The sequence below is a fragment of the Mesoplodon densirostris genome, chromosome 1 (assembly GCF_025265405.1).
Source record: "Mesoplodon densirostris isolate mMesDen1 chromosome 1, mMesDen1 primary haplotype, whole genome shotgun sequence".
Classification (NCBI taxonomy): Eukaryota; Metazoa; Chordata; class Mammalia; order Artiodactyla; family Ziphiidae; genus Mesoplodon; species Mesoplodon densirostris.
In genome coordinates this window covers 175,268,430-175,290,791 of record NC_082661.1, presented here as the reverse complement: position 1 = coordinate 175,290,791, position 22,362 = coordinate 175,268,430, and the positions used below count along the sequence as shown (strand labels likewise).

The window sequence follows — 22,362 nt, the reverse complement described above, 5'->3', positions numbered from 1 at the left end:
AATGCCTCACACTCCTTTTACTTTCAGCAAAGCTGTGATAAATATCCTCATGTATGTCCCCCTAAAACCCATCTTCTTTCTACTATGTCTTGCTGCCTCCTATTACATGCTTTTTGAGGTGTTTATTTCGGATGGAAGAAAAGCTGACATCTATGTTCATGGTATAGGTAAGATTGCAGGTTTTTTAATCCTGAAAAAGATTAAAATATATGTGGAATAGGTGATTTCATTGATGCTTCCAAAAGGAGCCCCACAGGCAGGAAGATCTAGGTGAATTATCCTATTCCATTGATGCATTATATTCAGTCAGTGGTAACATAAGCATTACAGCATCACTAGTATATTTGTTCTGGCTTTCTTCTTGTAGTGATTCTTTTGCTGTCATTGCTATGAAGTAGTGCATATCATAACATTGTAATAGTAAACAATTTATACATTATCTTAATGTTTGTCAAAGTCATTTTCCTTACAAGCAAATAGGAAGTATGTTTCATAATAATTCACATTTGGGGCTTCCCTGGTGGCACAGTGGTTAAGAATCGCCTGCCAATGCAGGAGACACAGGTTCAAGCCCTGGTCCGGGAAGATCCTGCATGCCACGGAGCAATTAAGCCCATGTGCCACAACTTCTGAGCCTGCGCTCTAGAGCCCGTGAGCCACAACTGCTGAAGCCTGCATGCCTAGAGCCTGTGCTCTGCAACAAGAGAAGCCACCACAATGAGAAGCCCTCAAACTTCAACAAAGAGTAGCCTGTGCTCACCGCAAATAGAGAAAGCCCACGCCCAGCAACAAAGACCCAATGCAGCCAAAAAAAAAAAAAAATTCACACTTGATCCTCACACTCCTACAAGGAAATAGATTTTATACTCTATGAGAGATTTGCAAAACATGTAGGACTCATTAAAGGGAAGAAAACTTGCTATATGGTTTTGTATTTGTTATTTTTGGCTTCTAATTTATTCTTTCTCTCAACCCATTGTCTTGACTAGTATTACTATGGCATGGAAAACATACTAATTATGTTCTTTAGAATAGACAACTGTGGTACATCTTGAGATACACCATCTGGTGCTCTCAGCCATCCCTCATCAGTTATAGTCTAGGTTTAGTGGGATTCTCTAGTTGTCCAAATATTTTTTCTGGTACTATACATCCTTCTTTATTTTCTCTTTTGCTTCTATGAATAGTGATTTATATTTACTAAAGTCACTTCATATTTAGTTTGTTCCTTTTTAAGCCATCTATCTACTTGAAGAAATAATAGACTTACTCCCAGCTCTTGATCTGTTCTTACTCTTGTTGTTTGAACTAAACTTCTCACTATTTATAAACATCTTTTCTTTGAACAGAGATTTAATTCAAGCGAACAAAATATTTTTATCTTTTAAATAATTTTTATCAGAGAGTAATCAAACCACTTCACTGAAATTTGAAAAATAAAAATATTAAAATTATCCATAATTTTTCTACTGAAATTTAACCATTTTTGCTTTTGGTATATTCTCTTCCAGTTTTCTTTTCCTATTGATATAATATAGTTTATAACCATATTTTGTACATACTACTTGTACATCTTAACATTTCATTTAATATTTGTGTATTATAAACATTTCCCACTTTGCCACTTATTTTCATAATCATCACTTTTATTATCTTCAAAGTATTCTCTAGAATAGCACTATCCAATGGAAATGCAAAACAAGCCACATAAACAATTTTAAATTTTCTAGTAGCAACATTAAAAAAGTAAAAAGAAACAGCTGAAGTTAATGTTAATATATTTTATTTAACTTCAGATATCTAAAATAATTCTCATTTCAACATGTAATCATATAAAATTAATTATATTTTAACATTCTTTTTTATACTAAGTCTTTGAAATTGGTGTCTGTTTTACATTTATAACACAGCTCAGTCACTAAATTGTCAACAGTCAAAATGAAATGTAGCCTACCAAAACAATAAAATTGTGTTTAGCAGAAAAATATTTTACATTCCTTCCATTTTGATTTTTTTTTCAATTAAATTAAATTAAAATTCAGTTCCACAGTCACACTAACCACATTCCATGCACTCATTGACTACATGTGGCTTTTTACATTTAAATTACAATTAAATAAAAGTTGAAATTCAGGTCTTCAGTTGCACTAGCCACATTTTAAATGATCAATAGCCAGGGACTTCCCTGGCGGTCCAGTGGTGAAGCCTCTGCACTTCCAATGCAGGGGGTGTGGGTTTAATCCCTGGTTGGGAAACTAAGATCCCACATGCCACATGGCGTGGACAAAAAAAAAGAAACAAACAATAGCTCCCACCTCTTAAAGACCATAGATATGTGAAAAGAAAGATAGGCTGTAAAGTGTTTACCACAGTGCCTGGCATAAGGAAACACCCAATAAATGCAGAGCTCTAAATAAATAAAGAATTTATAAATAATAAACAAATATTTTTAAAAAATAAATGATCAGTAGCCAGATTTAGAACGGGTATATATGCCAGTTCTTACTTGACTATTTATTCCTCTATTATTGAATATATTATTCCTAGGTTTTCAGTCAGATAAATAGTATACTGATATGTTGTTCCTAAATGAATATTTTCCATATTTTGGATTATTTCCTTAAGGTAGACTCTCAGAAGTAGAATTATTGGGTCAAAGAATATGAATTTGTTTATAGCTCCTCGTGTGTATTTTCAACTTATTTTCTGGAAAAAGTGTCAGTTTTACTCCCATCAGCGGTATTAATATATTAATTTCACCAGCCTTTCTTCATCATTGAGTTACTACCATGTTTCTTTTTTTTATATTTTATGTATTTTATTATTTTAATTGAAGTATAGTTGATTTACAATATTACATTAGTTTCAGGTGTACAACATAGTGATTCTATATTTTAATAGATTATACTTTGTTTAAAGTTATTACAAAACAATGGCAGTATTTCCCTGTGATGTACAATATGTACTTGCCTATATATTTTATACATAGTAGATTGTATCTTTTAATCCCATATCCCTGTCTTGCTCCTCCCCCCTTCCATTTCCCCACCAGTAATCACTGTTGTGTTTTTATATCTGCAAGTCTGTTCTGTTTTGTTATTACATTCATTTTATTTTTTAGATTTCACATATAAGTGATAACATAGAATATTTGTCTTTCTCTGTCTGACTTATTTCACTAAGTATAATTCTCACTTGGTCTGTCCACATCGTTGCAAATGGCAGAATTTCATTCCTTATTATGGCTGTGTAATCTAATTTATCCATTCATCAGTTGATGGACGCTTAGGTTACTTTCATATCTTAGCTATTGTAAATAATGCTGCTGTGAACATTGGGGTGCATTTATCTTTTCAAATTAGTGTTTTTGTTTTCTTCAGATATATTTCCAGCTCTGGAATTGCAGGATCATATGGTAATTGTATTTTTAGTTTTCTGAGGAACCTCCATACAGTTTTCCATAGTGGCTGTACTAATTTACATTCCCACCAACAGTATACAAGTCTTCCTTCCCTCCACATCCTTGCCAATATTTGTTCTTTGTAGACTTTTTGATGATAGCCATATTGACAGATGTGAGGTGATATCTCATTGTGGTTTTGATTTGCACTTCTCTAATAATTTGCAGTATTGAGCATCTTTTCATGTGCCTGTAGATCTGTATATCTTCTTTAGAAAAATGTCCATTTACATCTTCTGCCCATTTTTAAATCAGATTGCTTATTTTTTTGATATTGAGCTGTATGAGGCCTTTATATAACATTTTGGATATTAACTCCTTATCAGTAATATAATTTGCAAACTTCTTCCATTCAGTAGGTTGTCTTTCCGTTTTGTCAGTGGTTTCCTTTGCTGTATTAAAGCTTTTATGTTTAGTTAATTCCCATTTGTTTACTTCTGCTTTTATTTCCTTTGCTTTAGGAGACAAATCCAAAAAATATTGCAGTGATTTATGTCAAAGAGTATTCTGCCTTTGTTTTTCTCTAGGAGTTTTTTGGTATCCAGTCTTACATTTAGGTTAATCTATTTTGAGTTTATTTTTGTATACAGTGTTAGAGTATGTTCTAATTTCATTCTTTTACATGTAGCTGTCCAGTTTTCCCAGCACCACTCATTGAAGAGACTATCTTTTCTCCACTGTATATTCTTGCCTCCTTTGTCATAGTTTAATTAACCATAAGTGTGTGGGTTTCTTTCTGGGCCCCCTATTCTGTTCCATTGATCTATGTATCTGTTTTTGTGCCGGTACCATATTGTTTTGATGACTGTAGCTTTGTAGTATAGTCTGAAGACAGGGATCATGATTCCTCCTGCTCTCTTCTTCTTTCTCAAGATCGCTTTGGCAATTTGGGGTCTTTTGTAGTTCCATATAAATTTTAGGATTATTTGTTCTAGTTTTGTGGAAAATGCCTTGGGTTGTTTGACAGAGATTGCAATGAATCCGTAGATTGCTTTGGGTAGTATGGACATTTTGACAATTTTAATTATTCTAATCCATGAGCACAGACTATTTTTCCATTTTTTTGTATTATCTTCAGTTTCCTTCATCAGTGTTTTATAGTTTTCAGAGTGTAGATCTTTTACCTCCTTGGTTAAGTTTATTCCTGGGTATTTTGTTTTTGATATGTTTTGAAATGAACAGTTTCTTTTCTTTTCTTTTAGTATTTTAAATATTTCAATTACTTACATTCCCCCATGTTTAAACTGCCCTGAGAAATCCTCAGAGTGGCTGAATGAGAAATCTACATACTTGAGATTTCCAAGCTTTAAGTCTGGCTCTGATAAAAATGGTTCTTTGGCTCTGTCTTGGTCTTTCCCCTTTCCTCCTACTCCTGCCTTTTTTTTTCTGTTTCAGTTTCCATTTTAATGGATAAAATTGTCTCACTTCACCCTCAATTCTGATTAATATTATCCAGTCTCTAAGTGTTAGAATCTACTTTGCTTTTCGTTGGTCCTAGGGCCAAAGAGTAGCAGCGCTAACTGTTGTATCTACTGAAATCCCTATTTTGAAAATTACAAGATTTTTGTTGATTATATAGAGTATTTTTCTAAACTACAGCTCTGTAAGCTGTTTTTATTACAAACCTGTTACTTGAAAAAAAAAATTTTTGTAACACTGTTGTTTTGGTGATACGATGGTCTGGAACATGTGGCCTAGCAAAGGATATAAATCTAGAAAGAAAAATTATGGTTGGCATCAATTTTAAGTCTGTGCACTCTAAGAGAGCACAAATCCTAAATTGTTTAAATACTAAATATTTACTTAAAGAAAAACAAGAAACCATTCAAAAATGGAATTAATTTAAATTGTGAATTTGCCTCAATTAAAAGCTGATGGTTTTTTGTGTATTCTTTGTAAAATTAAGAAAATGGAAGTTCTACTGTCCACATCACAATTCTCTTGTGTTGCATTTTAAAGTAAAACACACATACAACATACACACATTTGGAATGAGGCCAGATTTAGACTCTGGGGCATACTGTTCTGTACCTTAAATTACAATCAGATGTATTTTAGCACAGATCAGATTTTCAGTCTGAAGTTGGTGAGAAGCCTAATTATTTGACCAGGTTACTATTTATGTAGACCATTCTATGGCTGTCTGTGGTTAATCCACAGCTGGCAGAATGCTAGCTCTGGGAGGTTTTTATTTCATGCTGAAACAGTTTGGGGAGAAACAGGGGGAGGGGGGAGCTTTAAACTCTCCTCATTAAATGAAAGACTAAAAAGCAAGTACATACATATTACTATGGAGACAAGATGCTATAGAAACTGTTCATTTTAATTCTCCAAGTGACATAAATAGCAAAGCAGCTTGGATGCTCATAGTTTGCAAGTGGCATGGTATTTGGTTTAAAAAGTAAGATGAAAACATTAAATGATATTACCTAAGACTAAGACTTGTTTCCTTTTAGAATATTTGAATATTGGTAAAGAATTAATGGTTTAGAATTTTTAAATGATGAGAAAATTTTATGTTACTGTGATAGGAAAATGTTTTTATTAGAATTTCATTAGCAATACTTTAGTAAGAGACAATTATAGTATAAAATTCTCTTAATATTTCAGAATTTGTAAGGGCAAGAAACCCTTCAAAGGTGGATCCCAGTACACATGACTCCTGCCAGAAAATTAATTTTTTAGTGTTCTTTTAATATTCATTTTGAAGTTTGAAAATAATAGAAAAAAATCTTGTTTCTCTTTAAACTCTTTGAGTTTGCAAGATAGAAGTGGTTAGTGGTTAGTCCCTCAGTTATAAGTGAATATTTCAATAGCTCTTTTGTAACTTTTAAAAGAAGTTTCCTTTACACTTTTATGGTTATTTCTAACATAAGGTAGCTCTTCTCCTCTTCTCATTCCCATTTCCCTACTTCCACTGATTCCTTGCTCTAATTATCCTCCCTCTCTTGCTTCTTCATTCTTCTGTTTCTCCAGTAGATCCTTCATTGAAGAGCAGAAATGCTCAAACTTTCCCTGTTCTTAAAAACAACTCTCCTACTCCCCTTCTGCCACTAAAATTATCTTTTTGCTCTTTTCTTCTCTGTTATCTACTAAAACTAGGGTATTATCTCTGGAGTCACTTGAATTCAAACTCCATCACACATAAGCTGTAGGACCTGGGAAACCTTTCTTAACTTTCCTATCTTGCCTTCTTTATTCATAAAAAGAGAATAACAGTATCTACCTCATAGGTTTATGTAAGGAAAAAATGATAACTAAGTTGATATACATTGAGCTGATATACATTGAGTTGAGCTTTTAGTATAGTGCCTGGATTGTAAGAATTGCTCAGTGAATTTTAGATGATTCTATTATTATTCACTGATAAAACTCCCCAAATAATTTATCTTTACCCTTACTTTCTCACCATTCTTTTTTAAACAACTATCTGTTTTTACCTTCATACCTTAAGCACTTTCTCCTAACCATCAAATCCTGTGATTTTGGCTCAGTCCTTTCCTCTCTACCCATTGATAGCTTCGGTGCCTTTAAGTATCTTCTTAAAGTTTCCCTTGTTGGGTTTCTCTGTCATGGCTTTTGTTCTTCTTGTGTGCCTTCCTCTTGTACTCTACTTTTTTCCTTTCCTCTGTCCCCTGATTTTGGTTCTTCTCCATTCTGTCCTTTGCCCTCCTCTTTTTCTACGTTTTCTTTCTTGGTAATTACAACTCCTCTTTTACCATCACCTTCTTCCATGACCTTTCTCCTGAGTCCAGCTTTCTGATATATTTGGAAGTCCCTTAACACCTCAAATGTAGTATGACCACAACTAAACACTCTTTGATGTCTAAGCCAGGTCTTATTCTGTATTTTTCTATTTTTTTCTTTGTTTTTTGTTTTTTTGTTTTTTGGCCGTGCCTCGCAGCATGTGGCATTTTAGTTCCCTGACCAGGGATCAAACCTGTGCCCCCTGCATTGGAAGCGCAGAGTCCTAACCACTGGACCACCAGGGAATTCCTGGATTTTTCTATTTCTATTAATAGTAGAACCAGATTCAAAATCTTAGTAATCTTTTGACTCTTTTCCTTTGTCTCCCACATCTTAAACAATTGCTAAGTCCAGTATGTAATACTCCCAGTATGATTTCCTTTTACAAAGCCAAAAGCAGGCTTTTATTGACTGTTGCTGTCCAGAGTAACCTTCCCTTGAATTCTCCTATTAAGCTTGTTATTCCTTTCTTTCAAGGAAAACTTCATTACCCTTCATTCATCCCCACTCCACCTAATAGACTCCTGAACTGCCACTCGAGGCCCTTCGTGCTCTTAACTCATCTGGGCTTTCAGACTTTTATCTTCTTTTGCTCTTTGTGTACTCCTTCATTTCCTTGCACATCATCCAAACCAGATTTCTATATAAGCATCCATGTCTTTGCTTATACTTTCTTACATCTAGAAAGCATAAATATATATTTTAAAAGACTTACTAATGTTTAAGATACAGATAAATAGTATTTTAAAATATAGCTTTCCTGACAATAAGAATCCAAACTGTAAGAAGCTGTAAGGATCTAATCTGCCTTCATTACTATTTCTCTGATTTAAAAGTAATTATTGTCCTGAATGAGACCTTTCAAATATTTTTTCTTATGTAGATTCCTAGAATTCTTTCAGTATTGAATATACAAATCTAATATGAAATAAATAATGTCTTATTCTCTAATGTAATGGCATATATCAAGCATATAGTACTCATGTGATAAACTTTTCTCCTAATCAAATGCTTTTTTCTGCCTTGCATTTTATAATTGTATTTTTAAGGTTTACATTATATAGGCTTTTGTATTTTGTATAGGTTTCTTTTATTCTCACTGAGAGTGACTCTGTGGAGATAGCATTTCTAATTTCCCTTCCTTTTTTTCTTTATCCAGGGTTTTTTTCTCACAGTTTCCCCAGAGTCAGTTTTAAAAGTGGCTCACCATGCTTCTGAAAACAACAGAATTTTCACTTTGAATCTGTCTGCACCATTTATTAGTCAGATCTACAAGGAATCATTGATGAAAGTTATGCCTTATGTTGACATACTCTTTGGAAATGAGACGGTGAGTAATTTTTTTTTTAAAGTACCTGGTTGTTTTGGTTTCTCTTTGTGTATATGTTTAGAAATATATAAATAAAAACTGTGTACTTGAGAATTAAATAAAACTGCCTCAGCTTGGACCACTCTAACTCAGTATTTTTAGTATTTCCTTCAGAATATACTAATTTCTTACACAGTAAAAAATAAGTCTTTTAAAGGATTAAGTTATTCAGGTTTATAATTTACATGTAGTAAAATTCACTCTTCTTATACATTTCTATGAGCTTTTGCAAATGCATACCTGTCATGTGACTGTGACCACAAGCAAGATAAAAAACATTTTCATAACATTTATCAGTCAACCCTTGCCCTCATCCTTAGCCCTTAACATCAACCTCAAATGACCTTAATTAAAAAGAAAATGAGGAGGAGCCTTAACAAAAATAAAAAGCATTGGAGAGCACACAGAAAACTCTTTAATAAGAGCTCACATTTGTAAAACATATGTAAAAAAGATGGAAAGCATTTATAGAACCAGGGAACAATGCTAAAAGTTTGGCAGAGACATTGAAGAATAGAAAAGAATAGAGGCCCAAGAATTATTAGGTTTGCAGAAAATGCTGATGATATCAAAATGGTCTTCATTGTTTAAAAAAACTCCAAAAGTACAGTCAACAGAAAAAGTAATTGGACTTCATCAAAATTAAAAACTTTTGTGCATCAAAGGACACTATCAGTAAAGTGAAAAAACAACCCATTGGTGGTAGAAAATATTTGCAAATAATATATCGGTTCAGGGATTATTATCCAGAATATATATCTTAACAACTCAAATACATCTCAACAAGAAGAAAACAACCTAATCTAAAAATGGTCAAAGGACTTAAATATTTCTTCAAAGAAGATATATCAATACAAAGGGCCAATAAGCATGTGAAAAGATGCTCACCATCAGTAATCATTAGAGAAATGCTTATGAAACCAAAGTAAGATATTACTTGACACCCAGTAGGATGGCTGTTTTCAAAATTAAAAAAATGGAAAATAACAAGTACTGGCAAGGATGTGGAGAAATGGGAACTCTTGTGCATAGCTGGTGGGAATGTAAAATGGTGCAGCTGCTGTGGAAAACAATTTGGTGGTTATTCATAAAGTTAAAAAGAGAATTATTACCATATGATCCAGCAATTCCACTTCTAGGTATAACCAAAAAACCTTCAAAGCAGGGATTCAAATGCTTTTACACCAATGTTTAGCAGCATTATTCACAATAGCCACAAGTTGGAAACAAACCAAATGTTCTTCAACAGATGAATAGATAGATAAAATCTGGTATATGCATACAATGGAATATTATTCAGCCTTTAAAAGGAATGAATTCTGATACATGGTACAATATGAATGAATCTTGAAAACATTATGTTAAGTGAAATAAGGCAGATACAAGCAGACACCTCTTGGTTTTCCTATAAAGATTCCTCTGAAATGAAGTATCTGGAATAGAAAAACTCATAAAGAAGGACAGCAGAATAGTGGTTACTAGGCACTGGGGGGAAAGGGGAGTTGGGAGTTATTTAATGAGTACAAAGCTTCTATTTGGGATGAAAAAAAGTTCTGGAAATGGATAGTGGTGATGATTGCACAACATTGTGAATATATTTAATGTCAGTGAATTTAATACTTAAAATTGTTAATGTGGTAAAATTTTACTTTATGTATATTTTACCACAATTTAAAAAATTGATTGATTCTACAAATTGGTAAAGTTAAAGTCTGACTAGAACTTAGTACTGTATAGATTATTAAAGAAATTATTATTCCCTACCTAGAAGAGGAAGTAGTAAAGTTACAGGCTACTACATGGCTACAAGTCATGTCAGGATAACTTTTTACTTTTTTGTATGATTGCTATTCATATGAATTCAACAGATATGTAGTACCTATTATGGCAGACCAATAAACAGTAGATGTGTAGTATATTTGAGATGATCTGTCATAATATGGATTATAGAATAATAAATATTGGATACAGGGCAATTAGATATTTTTGATAGTTTACTGAACCAGTCTCAAAAAGTCCTCCAATAAATTAATAGATTTCTAGTGATATGCTTCAGTGTTTGCTCAAGTAAACTATCAGTGATTTAGATAAAGCTGTATTTGTAGATAATGCAGTTGCACAGAATGTAAATAATGCAACACGTTAATAGATACCAAGTAAGTTGAATGTCAAAATGAGACTTTCAACAATTTTAATAGATTTGGAAATACCAGTTAAGTGATGAAATTTAATGAGGATAAATAAAAATGATACCATATTTGATTATAAAAAAGCAAATATGTTATTATGAGCTTTATCTCTTTAATCTCATATTTCATTGTTCTCCTTGAATACTCAAGTAATAATAAACTATCTTCGGTTCTCTAGGAAACAAGGGACATTTCATTTCTAAATTGCAATGAAGTGTGAAATATATTTCTCAGGGAATACATACAGGATTGCTTTGTCCTTCTCCCCCTCTTTCTCTCTCAAAAGAAAAAAACAAACAAAAAAAGAAAAAAACAAACAAATCTACTGTGCTTAATATAAGTTCTCAAAATATCAGCACTTAGCTAAAACCAAACACACTTGACTCTTATTTTCTACCTAGTGCCACTTTCCTTTTCATAGGATTGTGTACTACTAATGATGTTTTAAAGCTTTTCTGATAACCTCAGAAAGTATATTTAAAAAAAAGAAGAACTTGTCCACCAAGGCTATCTCTTCACAGGTAATGAAGGACAGTGATCCTTGTGAGACAAGAAATAAATGAGATGAGCCCTATGATTAACCCAACGTATCACTTGAAGAGAATTTCTAGGCCATTGCACAGAGGAGAACCCACGTAGAGCTTGGCAGTCTCTTTGAATTGAAGAGATGGAGCTGGAAGTTCAGGAAATCTAACAGCTAGCCAGCTGGAGTTTGCAATTCATAGCACCCAAAAGGAAAGAGCTGCATAGAGAACACAGGAGATTTGCAGAGTCCCACCCAAGTCTTTCAGCTGAGTACTGATCAGCTATGAGGAAACTAATGAAGGCTGGAAAAAGAACCACCTGAGAAGATACTAGGGAATAATCTTCAGAGTGCACAGAGAGCATGTAACCATTCATATTCTACTAGCTAGAGTAGAGAACCTCATAATTCATGAGCTTCAGAGTGCTTAGAACACCATTGGGGCAAAATTAGTCTAGAGGAGGCTCCTTTTGTCCCTCCTAACAGTATTATCCCAATATGCATACAGTGCCCTGTATTGGGTTAAAGAAATTCCCTTCTATTCTTAGTAATCTGAGGGCTTTTTATCTGGAATGGATGTTGGATTTTGACATTCCCCCCCCCCTCATTTTAGCAAATTCAATCCAGTAATAGGATAATTCATCATGACCAGGACTGTAGGGTTGGTTTACCAATCAATATAATTCACCTTTGTAAAAATAAAAAAGATCACCATCTTAATAGACACAGAAAAAAACCTATGTCAGAATCCAACATCCATTCCTGATAAAAAGCACTCAGAGTACTAAGAATAGAATGGAACTTCTTCAACCCAATACAGGACATCCACAAAAAATGTACAGCTAATATCATACTTAATGATTAAAAACTGAATACTTTCCTCTAAGATCAGGGACAAAGCAAGGATGTTCACTCTTTCCACTTTTATTCAGCATTGTACTGGAGGTTCTAGTCAGGGCTAATAAGGTATGAAAATCATCGAGATTAGAAAGGAAGAAGAAAAACTGTCTCTGTTACTAAACACCATGCTCATCTTTGTAGAAAAATCCTTTGAAATCTACAAAGAGCTATTACAAATAAAAATGAGTTTAGCAAGGTTGTGGGATACAAGATAAACACAAAAACCAATTGCATTTCTATATAGTAGCAGCAAACACGCAGAAATTGAAATTTAAAATTACTATTTCCATTACTATGAAAAGATATAACGTACTTTGGGATAAATCTAATAAAAGAGATACAAAACCTGTATACTGAACACTATAAAACATTGTTGAGAAAAATTAAAGGACTAAGTAAATGGAGAGAGAGGGCATGTGCATGGATTTTAACTCTATTGTGAAGATGTCAGGTCTCAAATTGGTCTTTGGATTCAACATAATTTAATTTAAAATTCCAACAGGTTTTTTGTTTGTTCATTTTCTAGAAGTCAACAAGCATATTCTAAAATTAATATGGAAAAACACTGGACTAAAATAGTCAAACCAACTTTGAAAAAAAAAATCAGAGGACCTACACTACATGGTGTCAGGACTTATAAAGCTACAGTAGTCAATACAGTGTGGCATTGGCCTGTAGTTAGGCAAATAGATCCATGGAACAGAGGAGATAGTACAGAAATAGGTCAACTGTTGATTCTTTAACAAAATTTCAGTAGCAATCCTGTAAATAATAGTCTTTTTAACAAATTATGCTATAGCAATTGAATATCCATATCCAAAAAAGCAAAACTTCAGCCCATACAATATGCAACAACTATTCAGGTGTCCAACATTAAAAAGTATGACCATACGAGATATTTGCACGAGCTGCTAGAACTGTCATACACTGCTGGTGAGAATGCAGAATGGTACAACTCCTTTGAAAAATAGTTTTCCAGTTTCTTACAAAGTTATATATAACCCACCATATGACCTAGCTGTCCCCCCGCAAGAGAAATGAAAGTATATGTACATATAAACACATACACAAATGCTTGTAGGAATTTTTATTTGTAACATCCAAAGTCTAGAAACAACTCAGTGTCCATCAGCTGGCGACGCGATAAGCAAACTGTGGTATATCCATACTCTAGAATACTAGTCCATAAAAGAAATGAAGTATTTATACATGCACCAACATGGATGAATGGCAGAATATTTATATTTATATAAATGTATATATATAAATATATTATAATGGCAAATATTTATTTTCTGGCAGCTCAAAAAGCTGCCAGACAAAAAGTACATTCTGTGTAACTCCATTTAAATTAAATTCTAGAGAATTCAAACTGTAGCGACAGAAAGCAGATTCATGGTTGCCTGGGAAGGAGTTGTGCTGTGAGGCAGTGATCACAAATGGACGTAACAAAACTTTTGGAAGTAATGAATGTGTTCCTTATCTTGATTGTGGCTGTAGTTTCAGGACTTTATGCATGTGTCAAAACTTATCTAATTAGATACTTTAATTTGTGCAGATCATTATATGTGAATTATACCTTATAAAGCTTTTTTGAAAGAATACGTACTGTATGATTCCATTTACATAAGTTTAAAAATGGGGAAAATTAGAGTTCATATAAAAAGCTCTAAAGAACCAATATTAAGTGAAGCCATGAGGGACTTCCCTTCTGGTCCGTAGAAAGTACTGTTGACCTGTGAAAACCACAGGGGGTTGGGTTGCCATCTCTAAAGGCAATAAAAATTCTGCATATAATTTATAGTCGGCTCCCTGTACTCATGGTTCCACTGCACCTGAGGTTCCAACCAATGGCAGATCCTGTAGTTCTGTAGTATTTACTGTTGAAAAAAATCTGCATATAAGTGGACACGTGCAGTTCAAACTGGTGTTGTTCAAAGGTCAACTGTGCTCAGTTTTTGTTAGGTAGTGTTGAAGGTGTTCTTAGCAGTATTGTTATTATTCCTCTCTTAAGTTTCACTTAACTAACTTGCTTGAATAACATGCACTCTCCATTCCCTTGATAAAACATAATAAGTAGTGCCAAGTGAATAAGGAAAAACTATTACACTATTAGGCTATTCTCTGATAGACTAACTTCTCTTCCTACAAATTTGCTTTTAATTATTATATAATCTGATAAAATAGAATAGAGTGCAAATAGAGTGAGAATTAGTTTAATGAATTAAGTTTGGGTACAAAACTCAGTAAAGACAAATTGCTTTAAAAAGTTGTTCTTGAATTAGGTGTGGGCATGAAAAGTTTTAAAGATTAAAGGAAGAAGAAACTATAAATATCTGCACTCAGGAGTACTCCATAGAAGTCTTCAAGTTTTGACTCTCCTTTAAAGAAACTAAAAGTGAAATTCATAAACCATGAATTATGGATCTGATTCTATAAGAAAGGCTCTAGAATATCAGTCAGCATACACACATTAAACGTCTTGACCCTACTTTAAATATTAGCAAATGATATATCATTATATATTAATAAAATGTTTATAGACTTTTTAAACTAAATTTTAAAAATTTAATCAATTTGCTTATTAGCTAACTACTGTTCCTTCCATTTCCTCATACGTAAAGTGAAGGATTTGTGTAGAAATACTAGATCTTTTAAATTTTTTCTTAGAGCCTAAAAATGTTTTTTACAAAAACTGTGAATTCATTTTTCTCAGATGTTCTAATAGTCAGTAACACTGACCAATTTTACTATAAATCAGCAAGTCCTTGTTCTGAAATCTAAAATAATATAATCCCAAACATTAATTTTAGCTATTCTTTTCATTGTTAACAGGCTCAACTGTAATGCCTTACAAGCTAGATTTTTTTTTTCTCTTCTTTCACCCCTACTGTTTCTTTTCTCTGTTTGATTTGCCCAGGGAAAAGGGGATTCTTCTCTAAGGATTATCTGAAAATATTTGGTTGAGCTCATTCTGAAACAAAGTAGAAGTATTCACAGGAATACCGATACTCCATTAATATGATAAAAACAAAGTATAAATTATTAACTGATGTGATTTACTTTTTTCTTTCTTTTATCACAGTAAAAAATATATAACAAAATTTACTATTTTTGAGTGTATAATTCATCGGCTTTAAGTACACTGACAGTGTTATGCAACCATCACCACTATCTATTCACAGAACTTCTTTATCTTTCCAGAACAGTAGCTTTGTACCCATTCAACAATAACTGCTAATTCCCCTTTTCCCCCAGTGCCTGATAACCACCATTTACTGGCTTTCTCTGTGAATTTGCCTATTCTAGGTACCTCAAAAAGTAACATCACACAATAGTTGTCTGTCTAGCTTATTTCACTGAAGATAATGTTTTCAGGGTTCATCCATGTTGTAGCATGTATCAGAGTTTCCCCTTTGTTTATCCATTCATCCATTGATGGATATTCAGTTTGTTTTTACCTTTGACTTTTGTTAATAATGCTGCTGCTGCTGGTATACAAGTATCTGTTCAAGTCCCTGCTTTCAGGTTTTTTGGGTATGTAGAAGTGGCATTGCTGGATCATATGGTAATAATCCTCTTTTTAACTTTTTGAGGAACCACCAAATTGTTTTCCACAGCAGCTGTACCATTTTACGATTCCCACCAGCAATGCACAAGGGTTCCTATTTCTCTACATCCTTGCTAACACTTGCTATTTTCCATTTTTTTGGCAATAACCATCCTAAGGGGTGTAATGTAGCATCTCATTCGGATTTTGATTTGTGTGACTTACTTTTAACTGAGATTCAGAAATGCATAGTGATAAATTTTCATGTTGGCTCAATTAAAAATTCTTGGTAACCTGTTAAATTGCATTTTATACTTTTAAACTACACATCTGAATTTATTGGTTGTCCTTGTTAAAGTAGTTTTGAAACTACCATAATATATAAATTATTTAAATGTTACATTGTATTTTTAATTTGTTTCTGACATCTTCAAAGTTGAAAGCATTTCCCTTCTGCGACAACCATTTGTTACCTAGACAACCGTTTGTTACCTAGACTCAGCTTAAAAAAGGACATTCTACATGCAGGTAATTATATTCATTGATGCCTGCTAATGCAGTCTGCTTTGTAGTCATAATCTAGCAGTACATGACTAAAGAACTTGATTATTCTTGTTTTTCATTTTTATTAAATTAAGAACATTTTTTGAATAGTGTCATTTTGCAAATGGTTCTTAAGAGTAATACTTTTCAAGGCTCCATAATGACTAGATAATTAACCTGCCAGGATTAAGTACACTCAACTTTGCTTCAGGATACTTAACTCTCAAACAAGGTCAATTATCTCATGATAATAACTGCTTTGTCAAGAGTTACCACTTAATTCCACAGTGAAACGTCACATTACCGGTACAATGCGCTTTAAGATAGAGTTTAAACAGTAAAATACAGCTTGAAAATTGGGCAGAAGAATTCAGTTTAATTATTTCATGCATATTAAGGATGCTACATTTTAGATAAAACTCTCCCACATAGACCTAGTGTTTGAATCTCACAGATGATTTCTGTTTATAAAGATTATGTTTATAATCTGTTTCATCCATCCTTCTGCTGGCATTATTCCCACATTGTACATTTTCTTGCAGGGAAATCCATTTTAAACCTATTGATCCTACAGAGGATTCAGTATGATAAAAACCTCTAGTGCAAACTAGGAAAATTGAAATTACTGTCTCTTTCCTAAGTGATGATATAACTTTTTAAAAAAATATCGAGAACACCTACTGAATGCTGGCAGAAGACCCCAGACCTCCCAAAAGGCAAGAAACTCCCCACATACCTGGGTAGGGCAAAGCAGAGAGATTCCCGCACAGAAGAGCGGTGCCGAGCGGCACTCACCAGCCCGAGAGGCTTGTCTGCTCCCCCGCCGGGGCGGGCGGCGCTGGAGCTGAGGGTCGGGCTTCGGTCAGAGCGCAGGGAGAGGACTGGGGCTGGCGGCGAGAACTCAGCCTGAAGGGGGCTAATGTGCCACACCTAGCCGGGAGGGAGTCCGGGAAAACTCTGGAGCTGCCGAAGAGGCAGGAGACTTTTTCTTCCCTCTTGGTTTCCTGGTGCGCGAGGAGAGGGGATTAAGAGCGCCGCGTAAAGGAGCTCCAGAGACGGGCGCGAGTCGCGGCTGAAAGCGCAGAGCCCAGAGACGGGCGTGGGACGCTGGGGCTGCTGCTGCCGCCGCCAAGAAGCCTGCGTGCGAGCACAGGTCACTGTCCACACCGCCCTTCCGGGAGCCTGTGCAGCCTGCCACTGGCGGGGTCCCGAGATCCAGGGGCGGCTTCCCTGGGAGAACGCACGGCGCGCCTCAGGCTGGTGCAACGTCACGCCGACCTCTGCCACTGCAGGCTCGCCCCGCACTCCGTGCCCCTCCCTCCCGCCCGGCCTGAGTGAGCCAGAGTCCCCGAAGAGGCTGCTCCTTTAAACCTGTCCTGTCTGAGCGAAGAACAGACGCCCTCCGGCGACCTACACGCAGAGGCGGGGCCAAATCCAAAGCTGAGACCCAGGAGCTGTGAGAACAAAGAGAAAGGGAAACCTCTCCCAGCAACCTCAGAAGCAGCGGATTAAAGCTCCACAATCAACTTGATGTACCCTGCATCTGTGGAATACATGAATAGACAACAAATCATCCCAAATTGAGGAGCCAGGAGTCAGTGCTGTGCCTCTGAGGTGGGAGAGCGAACTTCAGGACACTGGTCCACAAGAGACCTCCCAGCTCCACATGATATCAAACGGCGAAAATCTTCCAGAGATCTCCATCTCAACACCAGCACCCAGCTTCACTCAACGACCAGCAAGCTACAGTGCTGGACACCCTATGCCAAACAACTAGCAAGACAGGAACACAACGCCACCCATTAGCAGAGAGGCTGCCTCAAATCATAAAAAGTCCGCAAACACCCCAAAACACACCACCAGACGTGGACCTGCCCACCAGAAAGACAAGATCCAGCCTCATCCACCAGAACACAGGCAGTAGTCCCCTCCACCAAGAAGAATACACAACCCACTAAACCAACCTTAGCCACTGGGGACAGACACCAAAAACAACGGGAACTACGAACCTGCAGCCTGCAAAAAGGAGACCCCAAACACAGTAACATAAGCAAAATGAGAAGACAGAAAAACACACAGCAGGAGAAGGAGCAAGATAAAAACCCACCAGACCTAACAAATGAAGAGGTAATAGGCAGTCTATCTGAAAAAGAATTCAGAATAATGATGGTAAAGATGATCCAAAATCTTGGAAATAGAATAGACAAAATGCAAGAAACAGTTAACAAGGACCTAGAAGAACTAAAGACGAATCAAGCATCGATTAAAAGCACAATAAATGAAATAAAAATTACTCTAGATGGGATCAATAGCAGAATAACTGAGGCAGAAGAACGGATAAGTGAGGTGGAAGATAAAATAGTGGAAATAACTGCTGCACAACAAAATAAAGAAAAAAGAATGAAAAGAACAGAGGACAGTCTCAGAGACCTCTGGGACAACATTAAACGCACCAACATTCGAATTATAGGGGTTCCAGAAGAAGAAGAGAAAAAGAAAGGGACTGAGAAAATATTTGAAGAGATTATAGTTGAAAACTTCCCTAATATGGGAAAGGAAATAGTTAATCAAGTCCAGGAGGCACAGAGAGTCCCATACAGAATAAATCCAAGGAGAAATACACCAAGACACATATTAATCAAACTGTCAAAAATTAAACACAAAGAAATCATATTAAAAGCAGCAAGGCAAAAACAACAAATAACACACAAGGGAATCCCCATCAGGATAACAGCTGATCTCTCAGCAGAAACTCTACAAGCCAGAAGGGAGTGGCAGGACATAATTAAAGTGATGAAGGAGAAAAACCTGCAACCAAGATTACTCTACCCAGCAAGGATCTCATTCAGATTTGATGGAGAAATTAAAACGTTTACAGACAAGCAAAAGCTGAGAGAGTTCAGCACCACCAAACCAGCTTTACAACAAATGCTAAAGGAACTTCTCTAGGCAAGAAACACAACAGAAGGAAAAGAACTACAATAACGAACCCAAAACAATTAAGAAAATGGGAATAGGAACATACATATCAATAATTACCTTAAATGTAAATGGACTAAATGCTCCCACCAAAAGACACAGACTGGCTGAATGGATACAAAAACAAGACCCATATATATGCTGTCTACAAGAGACCCACTTCAGACCTAGAGACACATACAGACTGAAAGTAAGGGGATGGAAAAAGATATTCCATGCAAATGGAAACCAAAAGAAAGCTGGAGTAGCAATTCTCATATCAGACAAAATAGACTTTAAAATAAAGACTACTAGAAGAGACAAAGAAGGACACTACATAATGATCAAGGGATCAATCCAAGAAGAAGATATAACAATTGTAAATATTTATGCACCAAACATAGGAGCACCTCAATACATAAGGGAAATATTAACAGCCATAAAAGGAGAAATCGACAGTAACACAATCATAGTAGGGGACTTTAACACCCCACTTTCACCAATGGACAGGTCATCCAAAATGAAAATAAATAAGGAAACACAAGCTTTAAATGATACATTAAACAAGATGGACTTAATTGATATTTATAGGACATTCCATCCAAAAACATCAGAATACACATTTTTCTCAAGTGCTCATGGAACATTCTCCAGGATAGATCATATCTTGGGTCACAAATCAAGCCTTGGTAAATTTAAGAAAATTGAAATTGTATCAAGTATCTTTTCCGACCACAATGCTATGAGACTAGATATCAATTACAGGAAAAGAGCTGTAAAACATACAAACACATGGAGGCTAAACAATACACTACTTAATAACGAAGTGATCACTGAAGAAATCAAAGAGGAAATTAAAAAATACCTAGAAACAAATGACAATGGAGACACGACGACCCAAAACCTATGGGATGCAGCAAAAGCAGTTCTAAGAGGGAAGTTTATGGCAATACAATCCCACCTTAAGAAACAGGAAATATCTCGAATAAACAACCTAACCTTGCACCTAAAGCAATTAGAGAAAGAAGAACAAAAACATCCCAAAGTTAGCAGAAGGAAAGAAATCATAAAAATCCGATCAGAAATAAATGAAAAAGAAATGAAGGAAACGATAGCAAAGATCAATAAAACTAAAAGCTGGTTCTTTGAGAAGATAAACAAAATTGATAAACCATTAGCCAGACTCATCAAGAAAAAAAGGGAGAAGACTCAAATCAATAGAATTAGAAATGAAAAAGGAGAAGTAACAACTGACACTGCAGAAATACAAAAGATCATGAGAGATTACTATAAGCAACTCTATGCCAATAAAATGGACAACCTGGAAGAAATGGACAAATTCTTAGAAATGCACAACCTGCCAAGACTGAATCAGGAAGAAATAGAAAATATGAACAGACCAATCACAAGCACTGAAATTGAAACTGTGATTAAAAATTTTCCAACAAACAAAAGCCCAGGACCAGATGGCTTCACAGGCGAATTCTATCAAGCATTTAGAGAAGAGCTAACACCTATCCTTCTCAAACTCTTCCAAAATATAGCAGAGGGAGGAACACTCCCAAACTCATTCTACGAGGCCACCATCACCTTGATACCAAAACCAGGCAAGGATGTCACAAAGAAAGAAAACTACAGGCCAGTATCTCTGATGAACATAGATGCAAAAATCCTCAACAAAATACTAGCAAACAGAATCCAAGAGCAGAAAGTAGGCATAGAGGGAACTTTCCTCAACATAATAAAGGCCATATATGACAAACCCACAGCCAGCATCGTCCTCAATGGTGAAAAACTGAAACCATTTCCACTAAGATCAGGAACAAGACAAGGTTGCCCACTCTCACCACTCTTATTCAACATAGTTTTGGAAGTTTTAGCCACAGCAATCAGAGAAGAAAAGGAAATAAAAGGAATCCAAATGGGAAAAGAAGAAGTAAAGCTGTCACTGTTTGCAGATGACATGATACTATACATAGAGAATCCTAAAGATGCTACCAGAAAACTACTAGAGCTAATCAATGAATTTGGTAAAGTTGCAGGATACAAAATTAATGCACAGAAATCTCTGGCATTCCTATATACTAATGATGAAAAATCTGAAAGTGAAATCAAGGAAACACTCCCATTTACCATTGCAACAAAAAGAATAAAATATCTAGGAATAAACCTACCTAAGGAGACAAAAGACCTGTATGCAGAAAATTATAAGACACTGATGAAAGAAATTAAAGATGATACAAATAGATGGAGAGATGTACCATGTTCTTGGATTGGAAGAATCAACATTGTGAAAATGACTCTACTACCCAAAGCAATCTACAGATTCAATGCAATCCCTATCAAACTACCAATGGCATTTTTCACAGAACTAGAACAAAAAATTTCACAATTTGTATGGAAACACAAAAGACCCCGAATAGCCAAAGCAATCTTGAGAACCAAAAACGGAGCTGGAGGAATCAGGCTCCCTGACTTCAGACTATACTACAAAGCTACAGTAATCAAGACAGTATGGTACTGGCACAAAAACAGAAAGATAGATCAATGGAACAGGATAGAAAGCCCAGAGATAAACCCACGGACATATGGTCACCTTATCTTTGATAAAGGAGGCAGGAATGTACAGTGGAGAAAGGACAGTCTCTTCAATAAGTGGTGCTGGGAAAACTGGACAGGGACATGTAAAAGTATGAGATTAGATCACTCCCTAACACCATACACAAAAATTAGCTCAAAATGGATTAAAGACCTAAATGTAAGGCCAGACACTATCAAACTCCTAGAGGAAAACATAGGCAGAACACTCTATGACATAAATCACAGCAAGATCCTTTTTGACCCACCTCCTAGAGAAATGGAAATAAAGACAAAAATAAACACATGGGACCTAATGAAACTTCAAAGCTTTTGCACAGCAAAGGAAACCATAAACAAGACCAAAAGACAACCCTCAGAATGGGAGAAAATATTTGCAAATGAAGCAACTGACAAAGGATTAATCTCCAAAATTTATAAGCAGCTCATGCAGCTCAATAGCAAAAAAACAAACAACCCAATCCAAAAATGGGCAGAAGACCTAAATAGACATTTCTCCACAGAAGATATACAGACTGCCAACAA

At 35.3% G+C, this 22,362-nt stretch overlaps 1 protein-coding gene across 3 annotated transcripts in view; it reads left to right on the top strand.

Moving 5' to 3' along the window:
* Window positions 1–22,362, top strand: part of ADK (adenosine kinase) — a 514,633-nt gene that overhangs the window by 352,807 nt on the left and 139,464 nt on the right. For all 3 annotated transcript variants that reach the window (XM_060111660.1, XM_060111662.1, XM_060111661.1), the window contains exon 7: window positions 8,367–8,537. In XM_060111660.1, the coding sequence (XP_059967643.1) occupies window positions 8,367–8,537 (171 nt within the window). The remainder of the gene's footprint in view (window positions 1–8,366; window positions 8,538–22,362) is intronic.